General features: G+C 49.8%; 1 protein-coding gene across 2 annotated transcripts; it reads left to right on the forward strand.

Moving 5' to 3' along the window:
* Positions 1-5292: 5292 nt before the first annotated feature.
* On the forward strand, positions 5293-7880 carry LOC136540851 (probable RNA-binding protein ARP1). Of its 2 annotated transcripts, none has more exons than XM_066532879.1 (6): positions 5293-5595; positions 5704-5911; positions 6023-6185; positions 6829-6868; positions 6967-7246; positions 7484-7880. In XM_066532879.1, the coding sequence occupies exons 1-6, from the start codon at positions 5386-5388 to the stop codon at positions 7507-7509; spliced, it is 927 nt and encodes a 308-aa protein (XP_066388976.1). In that variant the 5' UTR covers positions 5293-5385; the 3' UTR covers positions 7510-7880. The 2 variants fall into 2 exon arrangements, with proteins under 2 accessions (XP_066388976.1, XP_066388977.1); XM_066532880.1 differs by having other exon boundaries at positions 6970-7246.
* The last annotated feature ends 17418 nt before the right edge of the window (positions 7881-25298 follow it).

Consider the following 25298-nt stretch of genomic DNA (forward strand, 5'->3'; position numbering starts at 1 on the left):
GAGCCGGCGGGCAAACAACTGCAAGTGACCGCGATGATCGAGGAAACTGATCGACACCAACCATTGGCTTAGCACTCGTTTGTCTACATATACCGATATGATCCTTGCAGGTTGCAGCAGGCTCCCTCGATCACGATCAGCTCTCTCGTCTACGTACTTGTACTTGTTTATTCTTCTTTTTCTCGTACCGGCCAGCTAGCCGTGGTGCAAGCGTGCAGTCGTGCACCCACGCACGGTACCAATGCGCGCGTATGTGTACTGGTGGATCGTCGATGGCCGAACGTGGCAGGGAGTACTGATCGACAGAGGTGGTGGGTCTCAAAACGGCACCCATTTGCATTGGATATATACGTCATATTCGTTTGGTTTATAAGCCGTATTTTTTCTCTCAGCAGTACTTTCAGCGATGATAGCGGCCAAGCGGGCAATATGCATTCCAACGTGGTGGCCTGAATCGACCGGGCGCAGACATGCGTACAACAAAGTATATATATATGAGAGAAGCAGGGACATATGGTCGATCTCCAGATGGATGCCTTCTCACGTCCATTATTATGCCTGCCGGCCAGCTTGCTCACACGCATGTGCACCATCTGGTACGTGATCGATGGGGTACCGGCCAGAGCACCTCGACGTGTGGCCATGGCCATGGGATCATCATCATCATACATTCATATGGATTAATTTAATTGCCTCCATGATACCCCTTCCTCGTCAAGCTTCTGTGTTCTTGTTACCACATACTACATGCAAGTTGACCCTTTATTTTGCTGTAATCTATTACGACAGACTGGTAGAACAATTGCGCACGTAGTTACGTACATGATTACACATTAAAGCACAGCTAGTGATGCGTGTGCCTGTCTTTGAGAAGTTTCAGACACCCATCAGAAAACTTTCAGCAGCAGCTAGCCGAGGGCAACTATACTGATGGAAAAAAAAGGGTACCAGTACGTCTCTCAGCGAGACCATGCACAAAAGTTACTGCACGGTGCACGCCCCAGATAAGCACATGCATGCATGGGCCATCAGCTGTCCGTATAATGCAAAAATCGTAAACAAAGCCAGCATCGACCTCTGCGGCCTGCTGGCTGGCTGCTGCGCTGCTGCCCCAGTGCCCGTCTTGGCAGCTTTTCTAATCCCCATCTGATGATGATTACCCTGGTGTTGTTTAGTGTAATACTTTCTTCCCTTTGCCCCTCTTCTTTTGCCGCCAGCTCACGGCTCAGGTCTTACAGCTAGCTCCCAGCGCAGCCTTGTCCCTACCGTGTGTGCTAGCTCCTCGCGGGTCTCCTCCGGCCGATCCCCGGTCCAGTCAAACCTACCACCATGATCGATCCATGGATCGATCTCGAGTGTGCACTGTGCAGTGCAGTCCAAGCGCTGTAATGCCCTGCCGGCTGCCGGTGCCAGGCAACTGATCCGGTCCAGGCATGTAGACAGGAGTTACAGTTGTCCACGTTGTGGCCACGCAAGGCAGAGAGGGCAGCAGTGTGGGTGGGCGCGCGGAGGCGAGAGAGAGAGAGCCGAGGCCAGGGAGATGCATGGTGGTGCTGGACAGATTCTCGCGGACGAGGGAGCATGTGCCCCGCCCCCGGCCACTTGCTGTGTGCGCCACCACCGCGGGCGGACCAGTGGCTGGCCGGGTTCCCGCAGTCCCGCCCATCCTGACGCGCCCGGCGTGTCCTGGCCGCGCGGCGGAGGGGGGCCGGCCGTTGGCAGGCGAGGCGACGAGAGTGGCGTCACGTACGCTCGTGGATCTGGTCACTGGCAAGCATGCGATCGATGCTGCTATTGCTGCGCTGATGTCGGGCAGTATGATATTGCATGTCTACGCTCCTACTCGGTCAAAATAATGCCACTGACCAATGCATTGGAAAGCGTAAACAGATGGAGGCACGCGCTGATGAGCTAGACGAGAGATTCACATCCACATGCATGTGTGCACAGCACAGGCATCCAACAACTACATCGGCGTTAGATCGTGGTGCAGAGAAGGCATAAAAGGAGTAATCGAGCCAAGCGCCAGCCACTGAGCCACATTCGTTGCTGCCGTCTAAATAAGCGTATAGGTAGTACGCCCCCTTGCGTCCAAAACTGCGTCGTCGTATCTTTCTGATAGTACGATGTAACTCTCTTGCTTCTGTAACACAGCAGGGGTCGGGGCAGTCGGTGCAGTGGCGTTTTATTCGGCACGTACTTATACTATCACGGCGTTAGGCTAAGAAATTCGAGATTCCCATCTGAGCGAAACGGCATATCTCCATGATCCTTTGACAATTTGTCGGCTCTTGACCTCATTTTGAAATTGAAATAGTTGGATCGGAGCTTCATTAACCGACGACGACGACGAGCTTTCTCCAAAGGACGCCGGTCTTGCATGCCCTGACAACAAATTAAACCTGGAAACGAAACGGTTGCTTAATTTGCATACGAGAAGGCGGAAATGGATCTTCAGCGTGCAATGCAACCGTGATGATACTTCGTACGGTATTTCGTCCGTGCGCCTTGACTCAGCTGGAGTACAATATACGCACTCTCGCATGCATGTCCTTATATATCTGCGTGCTCACGCGAGGCGTGCTTGCCAGGCTTCAATCCATGCATTTGCGAGCTTCCCGTATGCCGACTGGCAGCTTCAAGTTCAAGGTCCTTCGCTCGCAGCTTTCCGTGCGGTACCTAGGCAGGCCGGCCGGTAAGAAGACGGCCGGGAATGTCCACAAAGTCCTGGCCTACCAGCGGCCAGCGGGATGATTGAATCCTCGCCTCGGCGCCGCCGCCGTCCATCTACCTCTACACATACATGTGCACACACACACACACACACACACACACACACACACACACACACATGCGCGTTACCAAGAGGCACCGATTAAGCAACCGACGACGGCAGCATCAGCATCATGCATGCATATGCAGGAGCCGCGTACGTGGAATCGTCGATCACACACCCACCGGACCAGCAACCCATCCAGCCTGCTGCGTACGCACGCTAGCTATAGGCAGCCTGTCCCCGCACACGCACAGTGGCAGCGGACTGGTGGTGCCAATTGGCATCAGCGACGATCGACGGATCCGTCGATCTCGACCATCTATCTGCCGAGGGACAGCCGGACAGGGAGGACGGTCACGCGACCCGTTTTGGGCCCTCTCTCACGTGCGATCGAGGAGCGAGGGGTTTTCTGACCGGGACCGCGCTGCATCTGGGCGGGCGTACCGTACATCGGAGGCCCCGCGTTGGCGTCACCCTCACCGGAACTGCTCGATCGATCTGCTTTTGGCCTGCTGTGCTGCCTTTGGCCATGGCATACCGCGATCGCGCGCTCGGGCTGACGCCAGATCCCGCGCGTCCTGCCTATAGCTAGCTAGCGTCGGTCTGGGCCACCCCACTGCCCGGCTGGGGCGCTGGGCTGCCCTTGTCCACTTTTCGTGACGCGCATCCGGCCGGTTGCTCGAGGTGTGCCACGTACAGTTTTTTTTTAGAATCATGTGCTACGTACAGATGGGTTGAACAAGATGCAGGATCTGCTGAAACGGCGTTGAGGTCTACGGGAACATTTAGCCTGTTCGGGAGGCCGTAAACGATCGTGGATTATTTACTGCTGACTGATTTGGTGTGAGAGAAAAACATTGTTCCTAACTGGAAATTTACAATCGTTTACGAGCACGCGAACAGGCTGATTAGTTGTTACACGGGCGGTCGAGGATCCTTGGGAATTGGGATCCCCGGGCCAGCTGGCAGCTCCGTTCTCGGTCGAGACCTGGAGACTCACGTATGGTATGGCCATATGGCCCTGTCGCGTGTACGTCCGCGAGAACATAGTGGCTGTTGCCATCAGTACGTATAAACCCGCGATTGGCCGCTTATCGGCATATGCATGGCATATATCTGGATAATCGTACGTAGGGTAGCGTAGCCATACTTCATCATCATCGGTCATGGCTGTATATAGACTAACTTCTGGTATGTTTTCTTGTTAGGAAACGATCCTACACTTCGCCCTCAGCCCATCACGTGCTGCAGTTTTGGTATGGATGTCTTTTTGTGGTGTACCGTGTACGCTAATGTATATATTCCCCATTAAAATACGCGTCGGCGCTTTACGACTACCAGTGTACAGAGTATAATACCTGCTGCTACTACTACTTAGGCCCTGTTTAGATTTCAAAAATTTCCATCCTAAAGTGTCACATCGAATCTTGCGGCACATACATAGAGTACTAAATATAGACGAAAAACAAAACTATTGCACAGTTGGGTGATAAATCGCGAGACGAAACTTTCGAACCTAATTAGTCCATAATTAGACACTAATTGCCAAATACAAACGAAAGTGCTATAGTAGCCAAAACCAAAATTTTTTGCCAACTAAACGCGCCCTCACAGAGGATAGAGCAAATGGAAAGGATTCCTTTTCAGAGTGGCCGCTAGATTAGTGCAAGGGGAGATAGGCATCAGCACGTTGTGTGGTAAAGGCAAACTGCGAAGGCAGCTGTTCCCACCCGCTCTTACAGCTCGCCCACCACCTCCTCGATGATCCGTTTGGCTGGCCACCTCGCCCGTCTGTTCTTGTCTCCGCCCCGGCTGGCCGAAATGAGCGATCATCTCCTAGCATTGTCACGCCGTGTACCAGTAATTACTACTACCCACTGCACGACGGTTAAAACCACATGTGCCTTCGTGGTCAGCTGCGAGAGGGTTGTGGTTATTAATCTATGATCTGAGGGAGAAGACGACACGCAGGCTTTTTCTGTTACAGTTGCAGAGCTGCAGGTGAGGACTGAGGAGAGAGAGGGAGAGAGATCAGAGATGGCCAGGGTCTTGTTTAGATTGCAAGTTTTTTCACTCTCTCTTCATCACATCAAATATTTGGATATATGCATGGAGTATTAATTGTAGATTAAAAAAATAACTAATTACATAGTTTGATTGTAAATTATGAGACAAATCTTTTGAGCCGAGTTAGACCATGATTGAACAATAATTATTAAATACAAACAAAAATGCTACAGTCTAAATACTGATTTCTAACCCCAATCTAAACAAGTCCCAGCTGGGGATTCTCTCTCTCTCCTCCTCACAGAGTCACAGGGGCGCCAGGGCAGACGCCAATTGTTGCCAGGCTAGAGGACCAGACGGCAGACTAGGAGTAGACTAGGCTCTCCTGTTTCCGTTATCGCCCGCCCAACCACCACGCTCTCCTTCTCCCTCCCTCCGAATTATAAACTCCGGCGCTATATAAAACCCCACAGCCCGTCTCCTCACCCAGTCGCCTCTCCTCTCCCGGCCTCCGACCTCCGTTTGCACTTCCTTGGCGCACACACATCTCGTCGTCAAGAAAAGAAAGGAGGCGTAGCGCGGGGCCGGGGCCGCGGGCGACAATGACGATGATGGCGCCACTGCCGCTGGCACAGCAGCCGCCGGCGGGGGCGGCGTTCGGGGACACCACGCTCACCAAGGTGTTCGTGGGCGGGCTGGCGTGGGAGACCCACAAGGACACCCTCCGCGCGCACTTCGAGCGCTACGGCGACATCCTCGAGGCCGTCATCATCTCCGACAAGCTCACCGGCCGCTCCAAGGGCTACGGCTTCGTCAGTCCCCCCCTGCTTCCTCTCCATCCCTTCCCCCTCCTTCTGGTTTCCGTGCTCTCGACGAAGCGTTCTGACCCGCAACCTGCTTGCATGCACACGGCACGACAGGTGACGTTCAAGGAGGCGGATGCGGCCAAGAAGGCGTGCGAGGACGCCACCCCCGTCATCAACGGGCGCCGCGCCAACTGCAACCTCGCCTCCCTCGGCGCCAAGCCGCGGCCCCAGCCGCCGCACATCCTCCACCCCTTGCCCTCGCCGCCGGCCACCCCGGCTCCGCACGCGCCTGCGCTCCCCTCCCCAAACCAGCCCACGCCAGGTACATACTCTAGCTAGTACGGTAGCTGCACCCGCGGCCAGCCTCTCTCAGGTCAACTGCTTTTATTTCCTGACAAGAGATCACTTGTTTCTGGCGCGAATTCACTTGCAGCCATCGCGGTGGGATCCAGGGGCGTGTCGCCGGTGCCATGGTACTACCACCCCTCCACGACGCCCCCTCCGCCGCCGCCGCCGGCGGCCGCGCACTACGCCCACCGCGCGCACCAGCAGTACCACGGCGTGCTCCCATTCTACCCCGCCGCCACCACCTACGGGTAAGTCCGCGCGCTCCCAGCTCCAAATTCCAATTCCCCGCGCGCGACAATGTTTCGCTAGCAAGAAGGGGGAAAAAAGAAGTCATGGCGCCGTTACGATCTGGCGTGCGCGCACCTCGAGCGCCGCCAATACGTCCCGCGAGGCTACGAGGATTTCGTGTCCGGCCACCCCCGCGCACTCGCAGGCATCCTCTGCTCGTTGCCAGGCTTGCGGCGGGCCGCGGGCGGGGACCGGCCGAGTGGGCGCGCGCACACATGCGTTGCAGCGGCCAGCGGCTTTTTGTTTGGAGCTGCGAGCACGCGACGGGACAGGAGGGGGCACTGGCGCAGGCACAGCCGCGCACAGGCTGGACCTGGACCGGACCGCGCTGCCCCGTCGTGCTCGCACGTGCCCACGTGCCGGCCTGCACGGCGGCAGAAAAAAAGGAGGGGAAAATTTTTAGTATGCTATTGGACACTGGCCATGTGTTAGACAAGACCATGACCAAAGGACTCAGGAGCTCATTACCCTAGTTATAAACACTTAAACTACACGGCTGATATGTCTATCGTGTTATATACTGCGTGCCAGGCATTGTACGGGTCCCCACCGGCCACCGCCACCTCTCGTACTGATCGATCGATTTGTGCTGTTCTGTTTCAGGTACTCCCCGAATTACGTCGCGGACCTGAGCTACAGTGCGGTAAGGCACTCGATCTCTCGTCTTTCTATCACTCGGTAAACAATGCTACTGTCAGATTGGGAGGGCAAAGTGGTAATCGTGATGTTATTTGGGTGCAGAAGGTAGGCCAAGCGGCGGCGGCTGCCGGCACGGCCGGGTCGTACCTACAGGGGCACTTCGCGTACCCGGCGGCAGCGCAGGGCGGCCTGGTGGCAGCGGCGCCCAACGGCATGATGCCGGTGTACCCGTTCTACCACTACCAGTACCACCACGCCTCGCAGGGTCTGGGCGTCCCCGCCGCGCACTTCTTCCCCCCGGTCTCCGCAGCCGCCGTCGCCGCCGTCACCACTGTCCCGGCCATCGTCTCCAAGCCCACCGTCATGGCCGCCGCTCCCAAAGGTAAACATATCGATCATAGCACCCAAATCTATCCAAGCCCACCGTAGCAACACCAACACGTCGCATGTGCAGCCGACGCGGCATCACCCGTGCAGAGCTAAGAGCTTCGCATGTGCTCATTCGGTGCCATGGCAGGCATTTCTGGCCGTGCCAAGCTGGCATGGCAGGCACACGCAACTAAGCATTGAGATCCCGTCCAGCTAATCTGTAATGCATTGTACTGGTGGTGTACCGCAGTGGAGCAGGTGACGGGTTGCAGCTGAAGGCACGAGACGGCGACGATGATGATGGCGACGATGAGCGGGCGGCGCAATGAAAGGAGGCCAAAGGCGCTCTCTGCTCTGGTTTAACAAGCTGCACATGAAGGGTGTCGTCCGTCTGTCGGGTCGGGGGGCCGAAGCAAAAGCAATGCAAGGCCGCCGCATTACATTCGTTCAATTCCCTCTTACTTGGTGCGCCCGTGGGGGGGCACGACCACCACCGTAGCGGCAAGAACAGTCTTCTGTAACAAATGATTCGATTCGTCTCTCGTTTACCACCGTATTTTTCCAATGGTAAACCCGTTATCAGTCGGTGTCTGTAGTAGTCCGATCGCTGCAGGGGGCAGCGGACCTCTCAATAAATCGTCATAATATTTCGCCCTTCATCTGTGAGCTGTGCGCCCATGTGTGCGTGAGCAATGCCTTCATTCAGAATGGTTCGCCATCGCGTCGCTGCGCACCCTGCCGATTCTTCAGCTACTAGTGCAGGACAACATAGACATCGATTTTGCTTTGCAACGGTGAAACTACAGACTGCAGATGGCTAGAGCGGCCAGAAACGGCAGAACCTTCCCTTCAACGGTGGAGTGCCAATTGTCAGCCTGTACATACTGTAGCTACAGCAGCAGAACGATTAACAGATTCTGTAGTAAAATTACAGAGCGCAGCATATAGGAAGGAGAAAGACTGCCTATGAAACGACCGGAAATGACGGTTTCTCGGCTTCTGCGCTCTGGGAGTCCCACACCCGCACTCCGGCCTTTCCATGTGCTGAGAAACTCGCGCGTCCCTCTTTCATTTTTTTTTTCCGGATGGGGAATACAGCCCGTTTTTCTTTAAATAGAGTGAATTACACGACATAGCTACGAGAGAGCCCTCGTAGCATAAATCACAAACCACAAAGGTAGTGGTTAGTGACCTGAAATAAACATAAGAACAATAAGAAGAAAAAGATAGAGCGACAACCTCCGCCACCTAGACCTACCAACTGAGCCTGTAGGAAAAAGGATACAAACACGCAATGGTTGCCTATGCACTAGACAAAGCCATGGTGGCAAAACATCCACCTAGAGAACGAGCATCTAGCAGCAACGTCGGCAAAGCATCTGCCAACGAAGATCGAGCGACCACGGCGGCAAAAGCATCTGCCAAGAAGTGGGCCAGCACACTCTCGGTAGCAAAGCATCTACCAGAGAGGGGGCCAATCGAGCCAATGGCGACAAAGCATCCGCCAGGGAACCACAGACGGCCAAGCATACGTCAGAGAAGAAGACACCCTCTACGGCAAAGCATCCGCAAAGAGGAGCGGCCATGACACTCTCAGAAGCAAAGCATCTGCCAAAGACAGCAAATCATCCGCCAACGGAGAAAGCGATAGCGACAAAGCATCTACAACAACGACGCCGACGATGTCAAGTGCTGCAGGACAAACCATTACGGCGGAACATAGGCACACACAGCCTCAGCTAGGAACTTCACCAGGAGCCGGCTGCACGGCGGGAACCACGGACGTCGACGATGACACGGGGAGCAAGTGAGTGGCCGTAAGTGATTCTTCAACGATGCTGAAAGGATCAAGATGCCCAAGAGGGGGGGTGAATTGGGCTAATTCTAAATTTTCTTGCAATAATCAAATCCTACCGTTAGCCCAATTAACCCCTTGTGCCTAGAAAAGTGTTTCTATTAATCTAACGCACAACGAACTTGCAACCTATGTTCCAAACTTACTCTAGCATGGCAATTTTATGAATGTAAGAACAAGTATTGAATTGCTCAAAGTAAATGCTCAAAGTAAATAGAGAGAGGAATGCGGCGATGTTTTGCCAAGATATCAGAGAATCGCCACTCCCCACTAGTCCTCGTTGGAACACCCGCGCAAGGGTGTAGCTCCCCCTTGATCCGCGCAAGGATCAAGTGCTCTCTACGGGTTGATTCTTTGACACTCCGTCGCGGCGAATCACCCAAAGCCACTCACAACTTGAGTTGGGTCACCCACAAGCTCCGCCGGGTGATCACCAAGCTCCCAATCACCACCAAGCCGTCTAGGTGATGGCGATCACCAAGAGTAAAAAGCATGAACTCTCACTTGACCATGCGAAGCCTAATGAGAAGATGGATGCACACTTGGCTACTCTTGATTCACTAATGAGGCTACTCTCTTGGATTCTCAAATCTCAATCACCTCACTAGGACCTTGCTCTTCTTGGCACTCACAAACGTGTTTCTCAGCTGTTGGAATGAGCAAAAGTGACTCCACATACGAGTGGAGCTTCTATTTATAAGGCAACCTGAAAAACGAACCATTATGAGCTTCTGCGGGGTGACCGGACGCTCCGGTCAAGTTGACCGGACGCTCCGGTCAGTTCAACCCGCATTCCAGCGAAAATGTGTTGACCGAACGCTGGCATGATCCAGTCACCACTGACCGTACGCGTCCGGTCGCATTAAACCCTTACTGGAACCTTACTGGACTCGACCGGACGCTGAACCCCCAGGGTCCGGTCAGTACTGACCGGACGCGTCCGGTCGCAGATTCCCTTCTCTAGAACCTTACTGGAGTCGACCGGACGCTGCCTCTCAGCGTTCGGTCACTTGACCTCTCCAGCGTCCAGTCGCACCGAACGCAGTCTGTTGATCAAATGAACTGACCGGACCCTGCGGCCAGCGTCCGGTCGCACCGGAGCTAGCGTCCGATTAGCATTTGACCCTCCATTCACTTCCAACTCTCGATCATATGTGAATGAAGTTTGCTCCAAAGGATCTTAGGCATTCGTAGGAGCTACCTAGAGCTAGTTTTAACAAGTGTACACCACACCTAACTCACTAGACTCACCTAGGTCAAGCTACCCATCCATACCCCCCTTTATAGTACGGCCAAAGGAAAAACAAAGTCCTAAACTACTCTAAGTGTCACTCCAACACCAATCGACACTTAGAACTAGTCATCCTTAACCTTATCGTCCATCCTTTGAAAACCAAAACGATTTCCATCGTAGGGGCATGACCACCTCGATTGCCCAATTGATCTCCATTACCATGATCTAACTTAATTGCTTCTATAAAACACACGTTAGTCATAGTAATCTTGTATTGTCATTAATCACTGAAACCCAACAAGGGGCCTAGATGCTTTCAATCTCCTCCTTTTTGGTGATTGATGACAATACCACCTCGAGTATGTGAAAGAGTGAGGTTTTTGACGGGCTTGGTTCATATAAGCTTTTGTCGATAAGAACAAAAGTGTTAGTCAAGCTTATATGACTCAAACCAACACGATGTACTCAAAGGATATGAAATAAGCATGAGTACAAGTAACAACGCTCATTTGCATCGAAGTATAAACGCGGAAGCAAAGGCAAATGAGCATAACACAAATGATATGGCATATAAATAATGTAACATAGAGAGCACACATGTCATATATCACAATCACGTAGATATCACTATCACATAGATATAATAATATGCATGAAAGTAACACACAAATGCATAAAAGTAATAGTATGAATATAATAAGCTAATACTAGATAACTAGCTCCCCTAAATGTCGCTCTCCCTGAGTCTACATACTCGAACCCTCTCCCCTTTGGCGTCAAACACCAAAACCTAAGGGTCGGTCGGCGGGGTTACAGCGGACGAGCCGGGCGCTGAAGTACGTGGAGCAAGATGAAACTAGGTGCCATCATCATCTGACCCTGAGCTCTGTACTGACTGACCCTCTATGGCAGGAAGTGTCGCTGAAGCGGTCTGGGTCTGAGCTGGGGCAGGTGCGGCCTATGATGCTGCTGGTACGTCTGTCGTAGGATCCGAAGATGCGACAGAAGATGGGAGCCGCTGAGTAGTCATGACAACTGGAGCTGCTGTAGAAGGACCGATGGCACGCATATGTGGAGGTGTAGGCATGCCGGTCAACTCGCTGAAGGATGCTCCAAGACTCCTGGAGACTGACGTGTTAGGCACAAAAAGCGAGGAAGACTGATCCGGTGAGAAGCCCATATGATATGGAGTGAATTGTGGGGCAACCACTGGTGAGGACAACCACTGGGACACCTGAACTGTGGGTGAAGCAAAAGGAGCTGGAGGCTGTCCCTAACTCTGAAGCCCACTGGGCTGTACTTCTGGAGTCGTCATAGTGGTGGCAGGCTACTATTGCATAAGTATATGCTGCTGATGAAGGAGCTGTTGCTGCCGCTGGAACTTGTCCTGACGAGCCTAAAACTGTGCAAAGTTGGCAGCAGTCTCCTGTGCCTGTCGTGCCTGATCCTGCTGCATCCGCTCAAGAATAGCAATCAAGGTGGGGTCCATCTACGGTGTAGGTGGAGCTGAGCTAGAACTGCTGGCCTCTGCATCATGTCTGCGTGGAGGCATCTAAGGAATCGGTTGATAGTCATTATCCGAACTGTCACTAGACTCAGTCATCTCCTGCTGTGCCTCAAGCTGCTCCTCCTTAGTAGCGGCTATGCCTCTGATGATCTCGTCCTACTGAGCTGCTGACTCTAGAACATCTGGACGACGACTGGGCCGAGTGGGTGCCTATGGTGTGCTGTGCCGGATCCTCCATGCCATGTTATAAGCCGGAAACTCTATGGTGGCACCTCTGTACTCAGCAACCATCTCTAGGGTCCTAACTTGCACAAACTGGAGCATCAGGAATGTAATCCAATGTGCATATGGAAGCTATCTGTGACCCTTGAAGCCCTCAGCTATAGTATCCTCCATCTCTGATAGAAAGAGGTCCCAAATGTCGAACATGGTCTGCTGCATTAGGGCATTAAGGAGCCAGAGCTATAAGCGAGTCAGACCCTCTCTGTATCCCAACCTAGGAAGTAGTGTCCTCGTGATGATAACCTCAAGCACTCGCGTAGTAGGAGTAAGATCACTAGGGTTCCTCCTCGACCACTCACCAAAGGGCTCCTTGAAGCAATGTCGCACCAGATCAGTAGGGGGCACCATCCCTCTATGAGGATGCCTGGGAGGCTCCTGTTGTCCATAACATACCTCATGCAATCTAATAGGCTGATCTTGTAGCCTTAGTATCTCCCAGGCCCTGAAACTCATCACCCTGTAGTCTCTGCCGTTGAATGCAAAGTGTATGAAGTTATGCTACGGATCAACGTAGAGTGAAGCATAAAACTACCAAACCCAAGATGGTATATATACTCCTGTCCAGCCAATCAGATCTGTCAGCCCTGGCAAATATGACAAGTAGGGGCGGATATGCTCTCCGGCTGCTGCCACAATAGACTCTATACTGCAGACTCTCTGAGATCTGAACACTGCCCCACTATTGAGATAAGCATTATAGAAATCCTCCTGAAGCGGTGTATAGAAACCCTCTGCTGCTCTCTCATCCCTCCTTAGAGGGAACCACACGTCAAACTCAACAAACCTCAGCTATCGAACCTGTCTGGCTGTGGCGGCCCTCAAGTCAAGGTGTACCACTAGAGGCAGACCCTGTGATTTAGGCAGTGGGTGTGAACCCCTGCACTGTGTTGCTGGCCTCGATGGAACTATAGCACTAGTACGACCAGAGTGGCGTAGCTAGGGTGTCAGCTCGGTCTCCTCGGCCTACTGGCCCTCCTGAGTCTTTTGAGCTGGCTAAGGCTCTGCTAGTGGGGGCTGCTGCTGTGGCTCCTGCTGGGACTCCCCCTGACGCTGAGGCTCCTTAATAGCTAGACGACATCCTGCCATCATGACAGTCCCAGGTGGACTACCATGAAGTCGCTCAATCTCCCTCAGTCTGCCCTACGCGTCTGGTGCCAGATGATCTGCTATGACAACTCCACTATGGGCACCTCCTCTCTCGGCACGCTTTGTGGCCTCAGCGACTACTGCTGCTCTCACTGTCTCTATGTCGGGGTACTTGCACTTCTTGGATGTCACCTGCTTCATTGCCTTACCTTTTGATCCTGCAGGCTGGCGAGGCGGGGGCCTCCGATCGTCATCTCCTAGACCACCACCAACATTCTTCGTGCGAGCCATCTAATCTGACAAGAAGATGAATTGTCGCTGATGAAGATCAACTGTCAAACTGACACTCCTGAGGCTTGGCCTCGATCCGTACTCGTGAGCTTGGCTCCGAGTTGTCTGACAACTACCACAAGAACCTCAACGGCACCGACTCGCTGCACGATGGAATAGATGGATATACGAATAAATACAATATATCTAATAGATGCGAAAGACCTAGGAAACAAGCAATGTAGGTACGAAATTGAGACGACGGGCATGCTACCTAATGATCAGCGGTTCAGGAAAAGAAGAGACGTCACATGGGGAACCTCAAAACTGACTAGGGTTAGGGTAGATCGAAAGCCCTGAATGTGATTTGAAATCAATGCATTGCAATTTGATCTAGGTCGCAAGCAAATCAAATTGGGAGCAAAGGTCTGGCCTTACCAACGAGGAGGCAGGGCTAGGGCACTGAACAATGGCCTTGAGTGGCGCTCGGTGCCTAGGAGCCGATGGTGGCACACGCGGGCGATGACGGCGAGGCAAAGTGCTTGGCGTGGGCTTGGCTGCGGCGGCGTGATTGCGGTGGCGTGCGATCGTGGGAGGCGTGCGGATGCGGTGGCATAAGGGGCTCGGCACGGCAGTTGTGGACGGTGACGAGCGTGGGCGGCTAGAGATGAATGGCGGCAAGAGCATAGGATGCGTGGGCGCGGTGAGCTGCGGCGGTGTCGGCGGCTAGGGCACGGGTTAGGCCGGTGGCATAATAGGCCAGCAAGGTACGGTCGATTGATTAAATAGGTCCCCCAACGCGACAAGAAAGGAAATGGAAAAGGAGTCCTGAAGCCGCATGAGGTCCACTGACCGGACGCTCCGGTGGTAGCGACCGGACGCTACCACCCAGCGTCCGATCGATTCTAGAGAGGTCTAATTCCTTTGGAAACGTGACCGGACGTGTTCGGTGGTCCATGACCGAACGCAGGCAGGGTCCGGTCAGCTTAGCCTGATTCTCCTTCAAACGACTGGACGCAGGATCCCTTCCTGACCGGACGCACAAACACAGCGTCCGGTCACTCCTTCAGCAGCAGTTCACCTCCTATGAAGTGACCGGACGCTGGACAGCAGCGTCCGGTGGTCCTTTTCCAGCAAATCTTCAAAGTTCCTTCGCGCTGCCTGTTCTCAATCAAGTCCCAATTTGAATGAGATCCAAATAAATACCAATTGGGACTGATGTAAGTGACCTCTCTCAAACCCTCATATTTTTTAAAATATTTTGCCTTAGGCTATAATTCTTTTTAAGAAAATAGGCAATAAGAGGGCAAATGGAACAAAACGACAAAAACAGCGTCCATGCATATGCAATACTTTGTAAGTCAATCTAGTTGCTTGTCAAGTTTGATCCAAGGTTAAGCTTCTTCACATGCTTTTCGGTGGTTATCTTAACCATGTTAGACAAGCCCTATATGCATTGCCAAAAATTTAACATGTTGTATATTACAATGAATGCAAGGGACAATACAAGCTCAATTTTTAGTGAAGTTGCTAAAGTCAAGTTCATTGAGCTCATTCCGCAATCTACAAAATGTAGCCTCATCTAGCGGTTTAGTGAAGATATCCGCTAATTGATCTTCGGTTCTTACACCTTCTAGTGATATATCATTTTTAGCAACATGATCTCTTAGAAAGTGATGGCGGATATCTATGTGCTTGGTGCGAGAGTGTTGAACCGGATTATTTGCAAGTTTTACCGCACTTTCATTATCGCACAAAAGAGGTACTTTTTTTAGAACTACACCATAGTCTAGCAAAGTTTATTTCATGTATAAAATTTGTGCACAACAAGCACCCACGGCAATATATTCCGCTTCGGCGGTGGATAAAGCCACTCTATTTTGTTTCTTGGAGGACCAAGACATAAGTGATCTACCAAGCAAATGGCACCCTCCGGATGTGCTCTTTCTATCCACTTTGCATCCGGTATAATCCAAATCGGAATAGCCAATTAATTCAAATATAGCTCCTTTGGGATACCAAAGGCCAATGCTTGGTGTGTGCTTAAGATACCTAAGGATTCTTTTTACGGCAATTAAATGTGTTTCCTTAGGACTAGCTTGAAATCTAGCACACATACACACACTAAACATGATGTCGGGCCTAGATGCGTTCAAATATAACAAGCTACCAATCATAGAATGGTAGAGAGTTTGATCAACCGGGTTACCTCCCTCATCTAGGTCGAGATGTCCATTGGTAGGTATTGGTGTCTTGATTGGCTTACATTCATCCATCTTGAATCTCTTGAGAATATCTTTTGTGTATTTCTCTTGAGAGATGAAGATGCCATCTTTCATTTGCTTGACTTGAAAACCAAGAAAGAATGTAAGCTCACCGATTATGGACATCTCGAACTCCTTCGACATCAATTCACCAAATTCTTTGCATGAGTCTTCATTTGATGATCCAAAGATGATATCATCAACATATACTTGATAAATGAAGATATGCCCATCGAGCTTCTTGGTGAATAGTGTGGTGTCGACCTTCACAATGGTGAAGCCCTTCTCAATGAGGAAGTCCCGAAGGCGCTCACACCAAGCTCTTGGGGCTTGCTTAAGCCCATATAGAGCCTTGGACAACCTATAAACATGATTAGGATATCTAGGGTCTTCAAACCCGGGAGGTTGATCAACATAGACTAGTTCATTAATAAAGCCATTTAAAAATGCACTTTTCATATCCATTTGATATAGTTTCATTTCATGATGTGATACATATGCAAGTTGGATACGGATGGCTTCTAATCTTGCAACCGGTGCAAAGGTCTTTCCAAAATCCAAACCTTCAACTTGAGAGAACCCCTTTGCAATTAGTCTTGCCTTGTTCCTCACAACAACACCTTGATCATCTTGCTTATTGCGGAACACCCACTTTGTTCCAATGACTCTTACATCTTTTGGTCGCTCTTCAAGAGTCCAAACTTCATTGCGAGTGAAGCTATTCAACTCTTCATGCATGGCATTGATCCAATTTGGATCTTTAAGAGCTTCTTCTACCTTGGTAGGCTCATAGCAAGAGACAAAAGAGTGATAAGCAATAAATAAAGCAAGTTTTTGAAATCGAGTCATTACACCCTTTGATAGACTTCCTATGATGAGATCTTGTGGATGATCTTGTAGGAGAGGTGTATTTCTTCTATTGACCACTTGAGGAGAAGGTTGTGGAGCATTAACATCTTGTGCTTGTACCACCATTTGCTCATGGGAGATATGAGTATCTTCATTTTCTACTCTCCCATCTTTTTCACAATCTTGTGGCACACTTGATGAAGAAGGTTGATCAATGACTTGTATATCATCTTCATCATCTTTTGGTTTGATGTCTCCCACTGGAATATTCTTCATAGCCTCCCTCAATGGTTCATCACCTATATCATCAAGATTCTCATGTGCTCCTTGGGAGCCGTTAGATTCATCAAATTCCACATCATATATTTCTTCAACCAAGCCGGTGGCATGATTAAATACTCTATATGCTTTGGACTTTGATGAGAAACCAACAAGAAAACCAATATCACAATGTCTTTGGAACTTCCCTAGGTGTTGCCGCTTCTTGTAGATGTAGCATTTGCAACCAAACACCCTAAAGAAGGAGACGTCCGGCTTCTTTCCATTGAGCAACTCATAAGGTGTCTTGCCAAGGACTTTTGAAGGAATAGGCGGTTGGATGCATAGCATGCAGTGTTAATTGCTTCTGCCCATAGAGCTTCAAGGGTGTTGTACTTATCTAGCATTGTCCTTGCAAGAGTGATCAAGGTCCGGTTCTTCCCCTCAACTACACCATTTTGCTGAGGAGTATAAGTTACAGAGACTTCATGTTTGATTCCAACTTTATCACAAAAGGCTTCAATATTTGTGTTGTCAAATTCTTTGCCATTGTCACTTCTTATCTTCTTGAGCTTCACTTCAAATTCATTTTGAGCTCTCTTGGCAAACTTCTTAAAGCAAGATGCAACTTCGGATTTGTCATGAAGGAAGAATACCCATGTATACCTTGAATAGTCATCAACAATCACAAGGCAATAGAGATTCCCTCCCAAACTCTTGTATGTTGTTGGTCCAAATAAATCCATGTGTAGGAGTTCTAGCACTCTTGTGGTTGACATGAAAGCTTTGGTTGGATGAGTATTTACAACTTGCTTGTCGGCTTGACATGCACTACAAAGCTTGTCCTTCTCAAACTTCACATCCTTCAACCCTCTCACCAAATCATTCTTCATAAGCTTCTTGAGTGAGCTCATCCTAACATGAGCAAGTCTTCTATGCCATAGCCACCCAAGTGTTGTTTTGGCGAATAGGCAAGTCTTCAAATTTGCATCTTCGGAGGTAAAGTCCACTAGATATAAGTTGTTATATCTAAATCTATTGAATATCACTTGATTGTCATCTACCTTGGATACAACAACCTCCTTCTCGGTGAACAAGCATTGGAAGCCAAGATCACACAATTGCCCAATGGATAGCAAGTTGAAGCTCAATGAAGCAACATAGAGCACATTGGAGATGGAATGATCATTTGATATTGCCACTTTGCCCAGTCCTTTAACCTTGCCCTTTGGGTTATCTCCAAATGTTATTTTCTCTTGTCCATCTACCTCTTCATCTAGTGAGGTGAACATACGAGGACACCGGTCATATGTTGAGTGCAACCACTATCAATAACCCAATGACTTCCACTGGTCTTGTAGTTCACCTACACACAAGAGATTCAAGGTTTAGGAATCCAAACTTGTTGAGGGCCCTTCACCTTCTCAACAAGTGACTTAGCCACCCAAATCTTCTTAGGTCTATTTTTGTTAGGGGGTCCTAAGAACATGACTTTCATCTTTCCACTAGAGTTCTTTCTAAGCATGTAGTGAGCATTGAAGGCAAAGGGTCTAGCATGCTTGGGCAAGGGTTGTGGCGGTGGAGTTTGACACTCATGAGCAAAGTGGCCTTCTTGTCCACACTCAAAACATCTCTTTGGCTTTGGCTTTGGCTTTGATTGTTGTTGTTGAACTTGAGCCTTCTTTTTCTCTACACTTGCCACATATCCAATGTCACTTCTATCCATCTTCATGACGGTGTTCATGAGTAGCTCACTTTGGAGGTGCTTGCCTCTAGCAAACTTGCTCAACCCAATCTTGAGATGCTCTTTCTCCAACTTGAGCTTCTTATTTTCTTCCTTTAGAGCATCATCTTTCTTCTCTTCCTTGAGCTTCTTATTTTCTTCTTTGAGCTTCTCATTCTCAAGAATCAACTCTTTGTCATGATCAAGAGTTTCTAGCACAATGGTGTTGTGGCTTTTCATTTCTTCAAGATCTTTCATGAGCTTTTCATTTGTGTTCTTGAGTTTGACATATTCATCATAGTCATTGCACTCAACCACTTGCTTGCCTTTGCCACTATATCCTTGCTCAATGCTCTCATCAATCAAATCATCACATGATATGGCTATATCAATCTTAACAACATGGTTAGTAGCATCATGTGGCTCATTTGGTAAAAATTCTTGAGCAATAACAAGAGTATCATGATTGATCTTAAGAGTTGTATATTCATCCTTTAGCTTGTTGTGGCTAGTGATAAGCTCATTGTGCACCCACTCAAGTTTATCATGTTTATCTTTAAGCTCTTTCTTAGAAGATTTGAGCTCCTTGAGTTTGGATGATATAGCATCATTAGTTTCTCTAAGCTCATCATTAGCCTTTTCTAATGTGTCGCACTTTGCTAAGAGTGAATCATTTTTAGCATCAAGCTTTTCATTTGTAGCTCTACTCTTTCTAATGATCTTAGTGTATTTTCTTAGTATTTTGACAAGATCATCATATGAAGGTGAATCATCATCATTGCTATCGCTATCATCACTAGCTTGCTCATCATCACTACTCACCATCATTTGATACCTTGCGTCCACCCTTAGCCATAAGGCATAGGAGTGTAGAGGATGATGGCGATGGTGGCGGTGAAGATGAAAGATCAATAGCAATGGCGGCCACCTTCTCATTGTCACTATCATCATCAGATGATCCACTTGATGAATCAATGTCCGTGAGCCAATCACCGACGATGTAGGCCTTTTCACTCTTCTTTTTCTTATGGAAGTCTCTCTTTTTGCCATCTCTCTTCTTGTATGGCTTGTTCTTCTTCTTCTCATCTTCATCTTCATTGCTTGAGTCATCTTTCTTGCCCTTATTCTTATTCTTGAACTTGTCTTTCTTGGGCTATGTGCATTGATGAGCGAGATGGCCAAGTTCACCACAATTATAGCAATCCATATCAGAGATAGGCTTTCTTCTTGAGCTTGTGAAGAACTTATTCTTCTTGCCATCGAACTTGATGCTACTCTTGTTGAGCTTGTTTAGCATCTTGGCGGTCTTCTTCACCATGAGAGCAAGACTTTCATCATCAACTTCATCTTCACTTGAGCTTTCATACTCAAGTCTTGCCTTGCCCTTCTCTTGGCTAGCTTTGAATGCTAAGTCTTTGTCTTTCTTCTTGTTAGAGGATGTGCCATCTTATGGTGTGATGTGCATGTACATCTCATGAGCATTGATCTTTCCCAAGATTTGTGTTGGTGTAGCAGTGGAAAGATCATCTTAGTGTAGCACGGTCACAATATACCCATATTTGTCAATAGGGAGGACACTCAAGATCTTTCTCACAACGTCGGATGGTGATATTTGAGTAAGTCCAAGCCCATTGACTTCCTCTACAAGAACATTTAAACGTGAATACATCTCATTAGCACATTCTTTGGGAAGCATCTCAAATGAATTTAGCTTTTTAATCACAAGATGATAGCATTCCTCACGCTCACTCTTGGTTCCCTTATGGAGCGTACAAACGTCCGACCATAGTGCATGGGCGTCTTTATGGTTCCTTACGCAGTTGAACACATCTTTGCAAAGGCCTCTAAAGATGGTGTTGCGAGCCTTTGCATTCCATTTTTCAAAATTAACCTCATTGCCTTGTAGGTTAGTAGCATCCCGATGTTTTGGGAAGCCTTATGAGGCGGCTCTAAGAATACCAACGTCTAGAGCTTCTAAGTACGCCTTCATATAGATTTTTCAATATGAAAAGTCATCTCCCTCAAAGATAGGAGGAGGTCCATCCCCGTGAGACATCTTGCTCTAAGCGGTTAAGCTTAAAAACGTGAGCACGAGGCTCTGATACCAATTAAAAGGATCAAGATGCCCAAGAGGGGGGGGTGAATTGGGCTAATTCTAAATTTTCTTGCAATAATCAAATTCTACGGTTAGCCTAATTAACCCCTTGTGCCTAAAAAAATGTTTCTATTAATCTAACGCACAACGGACTTGCAACCTATGTTCTAAACATACTCTAGCATGGCAATTTTATGAATATAAAAACAAGTATTGAATTGCTCAAAGTAAATAGAGAGAGAGGAACGCGGCGATGTTTTGTCGAGGTATCAGAGAGTCACCACTCCCCACTAGTCCTCGTTGGAGCACCCGCGCAAGGGTGTAGCTCCCCCTTGATCCGCGCAAGGATCAAGTGCTCTCTACGGGTTGATTCTTCGACACTCCGTCGCGGCGAATCACCCAAAGCCGCTCACAACTTGAGTTGGGTCACCCACAAGCTCCGCCGAGTGATCACCAAGCTCCCAATCACCACCAAGCCATCTAGGTGATGGCGATCACCAAGAGTAACAAGCACGAACTCTCACTTGACCACGCGAAGCTAATGAGAAGATGGATGCACACTTGGCTACTCTTGATTCACTAATGAGGCTACTCTCTTGGATTCTTAAATCTCAATCACCTCACTAGGACCTTGCTCTTCTTGGCACTCACAAACATATTTCTCAGCTGTTGGAATGAGCAAAAGTGACTCCACATACGAGTGGAGCTTCTATTTATAAGGCAGCCTAAAAAACAAACCGTTATGAGCTTCTGCGGGGTGACCGGACGCTCTGGTCAGTTCAACCCGCATTCCAGCAAAAATGTGTTGACCAAACGCTGGCAGGATCCGGTCACCACTGATTGGACGCGTTCGGTCGTATTAAACCCTTACTGGAACCTTACTGGACTTGACCGGACACTGAACCCCCAGGGTTCGGTCAGTACTGACCAGACGCGTCTGGTCGTAGATTCCCTTCTCTAGAACCTTACTGGAGTCGACCGGACGCTGCCTCTCAGCGTCCGGTCACTTGACCTCTCCAGCGTTCGGTCGCACCAAACACAGTCTGTTGATCAAATGAACTGATCGGACCCTGCGGCCAGCATCCGGTCGCACCGGAGCCAGCGTACGATCAGCATTTGACCCTTCATTCACTTCCAACTCTCGATCATATGTGAATGAAGTTTGCTCCAAAGGATCTTAGGCATTTGTAGAAGCTACCTAGAGCTAGTTTTAACAAGTGTGCACCACACCTAACTCACTAGACTCACCTAGGTCAAGCTACCCATCCATACCCCCCTTTATAGTACGACCAAAGGAAAAACAAAGTCCTAAAATACTCTAAGTGTCACTCCAACACCAATCGATACTTAGAACTAGTCATCCTTAACCTTATCGTCCATCCTTTGAAAACCGAAATGATTTCCATCATAGGGGCATAACCACCTCGATTGCCAAATTGATCTCCATTACCATGACCTAACTTAATTGCTTCTACAAAACACACGTTAGTCATAGTAATCTTGTATTGTCATTAATCTCTGAAACCCAACAAGGGGCCTAGATGCTTTCAGATGCCTTCAGGAAGCGGGTGACGCCCAAGGTTACCACCGTGGACGCCATCACCGCTAGCCTTAGAGGCATCTAAGGCGGGGCTTACGCCTAGAATCCGACATTGTCGGTACACAGGTATGGGTTCACAAACGATGCCTCCAAGGAGGTATGTGGTGCCCGAGGCATCACCGTTTGGCTAGGCTGAGCCTTCGCCCAGAACCCCATATGGTGGTTGTTGGTATATTTAACACACACAGATAAATCCGCAAGGGCACGGATACCGCTGTAGCTTTCATCCGGAGGTATTCAAAGTATCGTATCCACAGGGAAACATGTGAGACTAACTATGGTCTAACTTAACAAAGGGTAGCAACAAGGTTAGGATAAATAGGAGCGTAGAGAGGATAACTAAAGTTCTCTAATTCTGATTTGGGTAAGCTTATGTCTTTTACTATTCAACTAGGAACATTACTAGGGAAAAACACCAGCAGGGAATGCTTTCCTTCGCAACCACGTCCTAAGTACGCCTACAGACGGGAGATGGACTACAAAGAATCAACGAAGCTATATAGTACATGCTATATAGAACTTATGTCACTCACGCCATCTACCACATTTCAGAATATAGGGTGCATCCACGATTAACCCAAGTCTAAGCACCACACTTACACTTACGATTGATACTCTACTCCCTCTAGAACTGGAATAAAGCACTCAAAAGAGTCATGATCTTGATGAACAATATAAACAAGATGCTTACTTGAATTAAAGGTTGATTACCAGAGATATCTCGAAGGCAAAGCTCAAGTAGAACTTGGATCCGCCAAGGTACAAGAAGTAAAGAGAGCACTGATAGGCCGACACCTCCTCCAAACTCTTTCCTCACTCTCTATCTCACTATTATTTATAAGACTAGATCCTATGGAGGACTAATCTTCTCTTGATAGCTGGCTCTAAATTAGGGTTTCAGGATGGCTCCAGGAAGGATGGCAAGGGCTGGTATATATAGGCTGGAGCATCCAATGTGCGCCCTTGGATCAAACCGACTTAAAGGACGGCGTAGATGCAATCTAGAAGGCGGTGGGGAACCGACATAGCAACGGGAGGCTGACACGGGGGGGCCATAGGTCGGGCAGCCTCTAGGTGGGGCTGGTCGGCCCCACATATCAAAGACACGGGCTCCATTTTGGTGCTTCGCCTTCTGGAGTCTTCTAGAGTCTTCCCACGTCGTTTACACAATGAAATTCCATAATTTCCTTTGATGAATAGGTCCCCCGTTGATAGTTTTCTAGATAAACCCTACTGAAAACACAGATTCACCAAAACTCATGGAATTTATTGGTTTAAACCTCTATATCTATGTTTGATAATGGAATTAAGTATAAATACATGTTACGTTGATGATTTATAATTGATGTTAGTGATCGTCAACAGTAGTGCAGACACGGCCGCCAGCACGCACACTAGACATGACAACACATCCCGTCATTGGCCAACCATCGGAGAGAAGGCACCAACGCCAGCGCCCACGCCTAGACGCCAGATCTAGCTACCGCAGGGGTAGCTCGTCCAGGGCCCGGGCAGCCAGGCCAGGCAGGCCACCACCCTAGGTAGGTGGAGGCCGTGCGCCATGGCCGCTGGCACCCGGGCATGGCAGCCGACCCAGGCCGTGGGCCACCGCTACAGCGAGCGAGGAAGTCAGGGGGTAGCCACCCCAGCCCGTGGGCCGACCAGATCCGCCCGCCGCTCGCCGCTGTACCGGACCTGGCTGCCTCCTAGCCGGTCATTGGCCACCGCCTCGCAGCGAGCCAGGGGGGCACGGGGCCGGACGCCCCCAGGCCACGGGTCGGCCATATCCGGTCGCAGACCGGCGCCGCCCTGGCCCTGGCCGCCTAGGAGCGGCACAAGAGCAGCAGCAGAAGGCACCCAAGCTAGCCAGATCTGCTAGATGGCGACCGCCGCCCTGGCCCCGACCACCCGGCCCTTGCTATCGCACCGAGGAGGAGGGGGCCGATCTGGCCCAAAGGAGCCCGGATCTGGGCCACCGGCCGGCGAGCCCACCGAAGAAGCAACGGGGAAGTCATGGTGGTGGAGGATTGGGAAGGGAGAGAGAGGTGGGGGGAGGGGAGGCCGTGGCGGGCAGCTTTTCCCTGTCCACCGCGGGCTGCTACGGCTGCATGTCGGTGGGCGGCGACGGCGGCCGGAGGGGAGGGCTGGGAGGAGGGGCCCTAGGGGCGCCGCGGCGGTTGCCCACGAGTCGCCCTAGGGGAGCCCTCGAGGGAAGAAGGGCGACTCGGGGGAAGAAGCCTAGAGAGTCCCTTACCAGCCGCTGATCGACCTTCTTTTCTCCTCTTTCATTTCCTTCAACTGCTTGAACAATTTTCGCACCAATACATAAGCCAATACCGTGCATTATCAGAAAAACAAGAAACACAAATACATGAGGAACTCGTTGCGTGGCTTCCTATGGAACAAAAACTGTATGTCCAAATATGGTACAGTTGGTAGTGTTCACATTCGAAACGTTTTTATCATGTGCAATAAGGATACTCACACAAAAGAAGAAACAGTTGGCGAATCTTTGGTGCAAGGAGCTTAGAGCAACTCCAAGAGAGTTGCTATTCCTGGTATGGAATTAGATTTAGACGTTTTGTGCTACAAAATAGACTCCAACAGATGTTGTATCTGGAGTTGTAAAATACCCAGCCGTCTATTCCGTGAATCTCGGTGGCCAAAGAAAGCTAGCGAGCGCCGCTTGCTATCTCGCTTTCCCGTGTGGCTTCACACACATGCGGCCGGTTGCCGTGCTGTCCTAGTTGTTCCCCGTCGCAAGTCGCCGACTCGCTGGCTGCCCTTTCCGGCACTCCACACGCATGTTCCTCATCACACTGCCCCGCCCCTTCGAGCTCCTAAAAAAATCACGCCCTGGCACTACGCAAGCTTGTCGCATCCGCCATCTGTAGGAGCTCTGCCCTGCGTTGTATGTACTCGTTCCCCATCCTTCGTAGTCAGAACGGCGCCAATCCCTTTTCCAACCGGCTACATTCGATTTTGATAGATTGGGCGACTCCTCCAAGTGCTAGCCAAGGCCGGATGCACGGGCGTCAAATA

The sequence above is a fragment of the Miscanthus floridulus genome, chromosome 2 (assembly GCF_019320115.1).
Source record: "Miscanthus floridulus cultivar M001 chromosome 2, ASM1932011v1, whole genome shotgun sequence".
NCBI lineage: Eukaryota > Viridiplantae > Streptophyta > Magnoliopsida > Poales > Poaceae > Miscanthus > Miscanthus floridulus.

Bases quoted from the DNA above. Each gene is read 5' to 3' on its own strand.
- LOC136540851 (XM_066532879.1), top strand. From the start codon at position 5,386: ATGACGATGATGGCGCCACTGCCGCTGGCACAGCAGCCGCCGGCGGGG. The intron at 5,596-5,703 runs GTCAGTCCCCCC...ACGGCACGACAG, and splicing joins GCTCCAAGGGCTACGGCTTC to GTGACGTTCAAGGAGGCGGA. The intron at 6,186-6,828 runs GTAAGTCCGCGC...GTTCTGTTTCAG, and splicing joins CCCGCCGCCACCACCTACGG to GTACTCCCCGAATTACGTCG.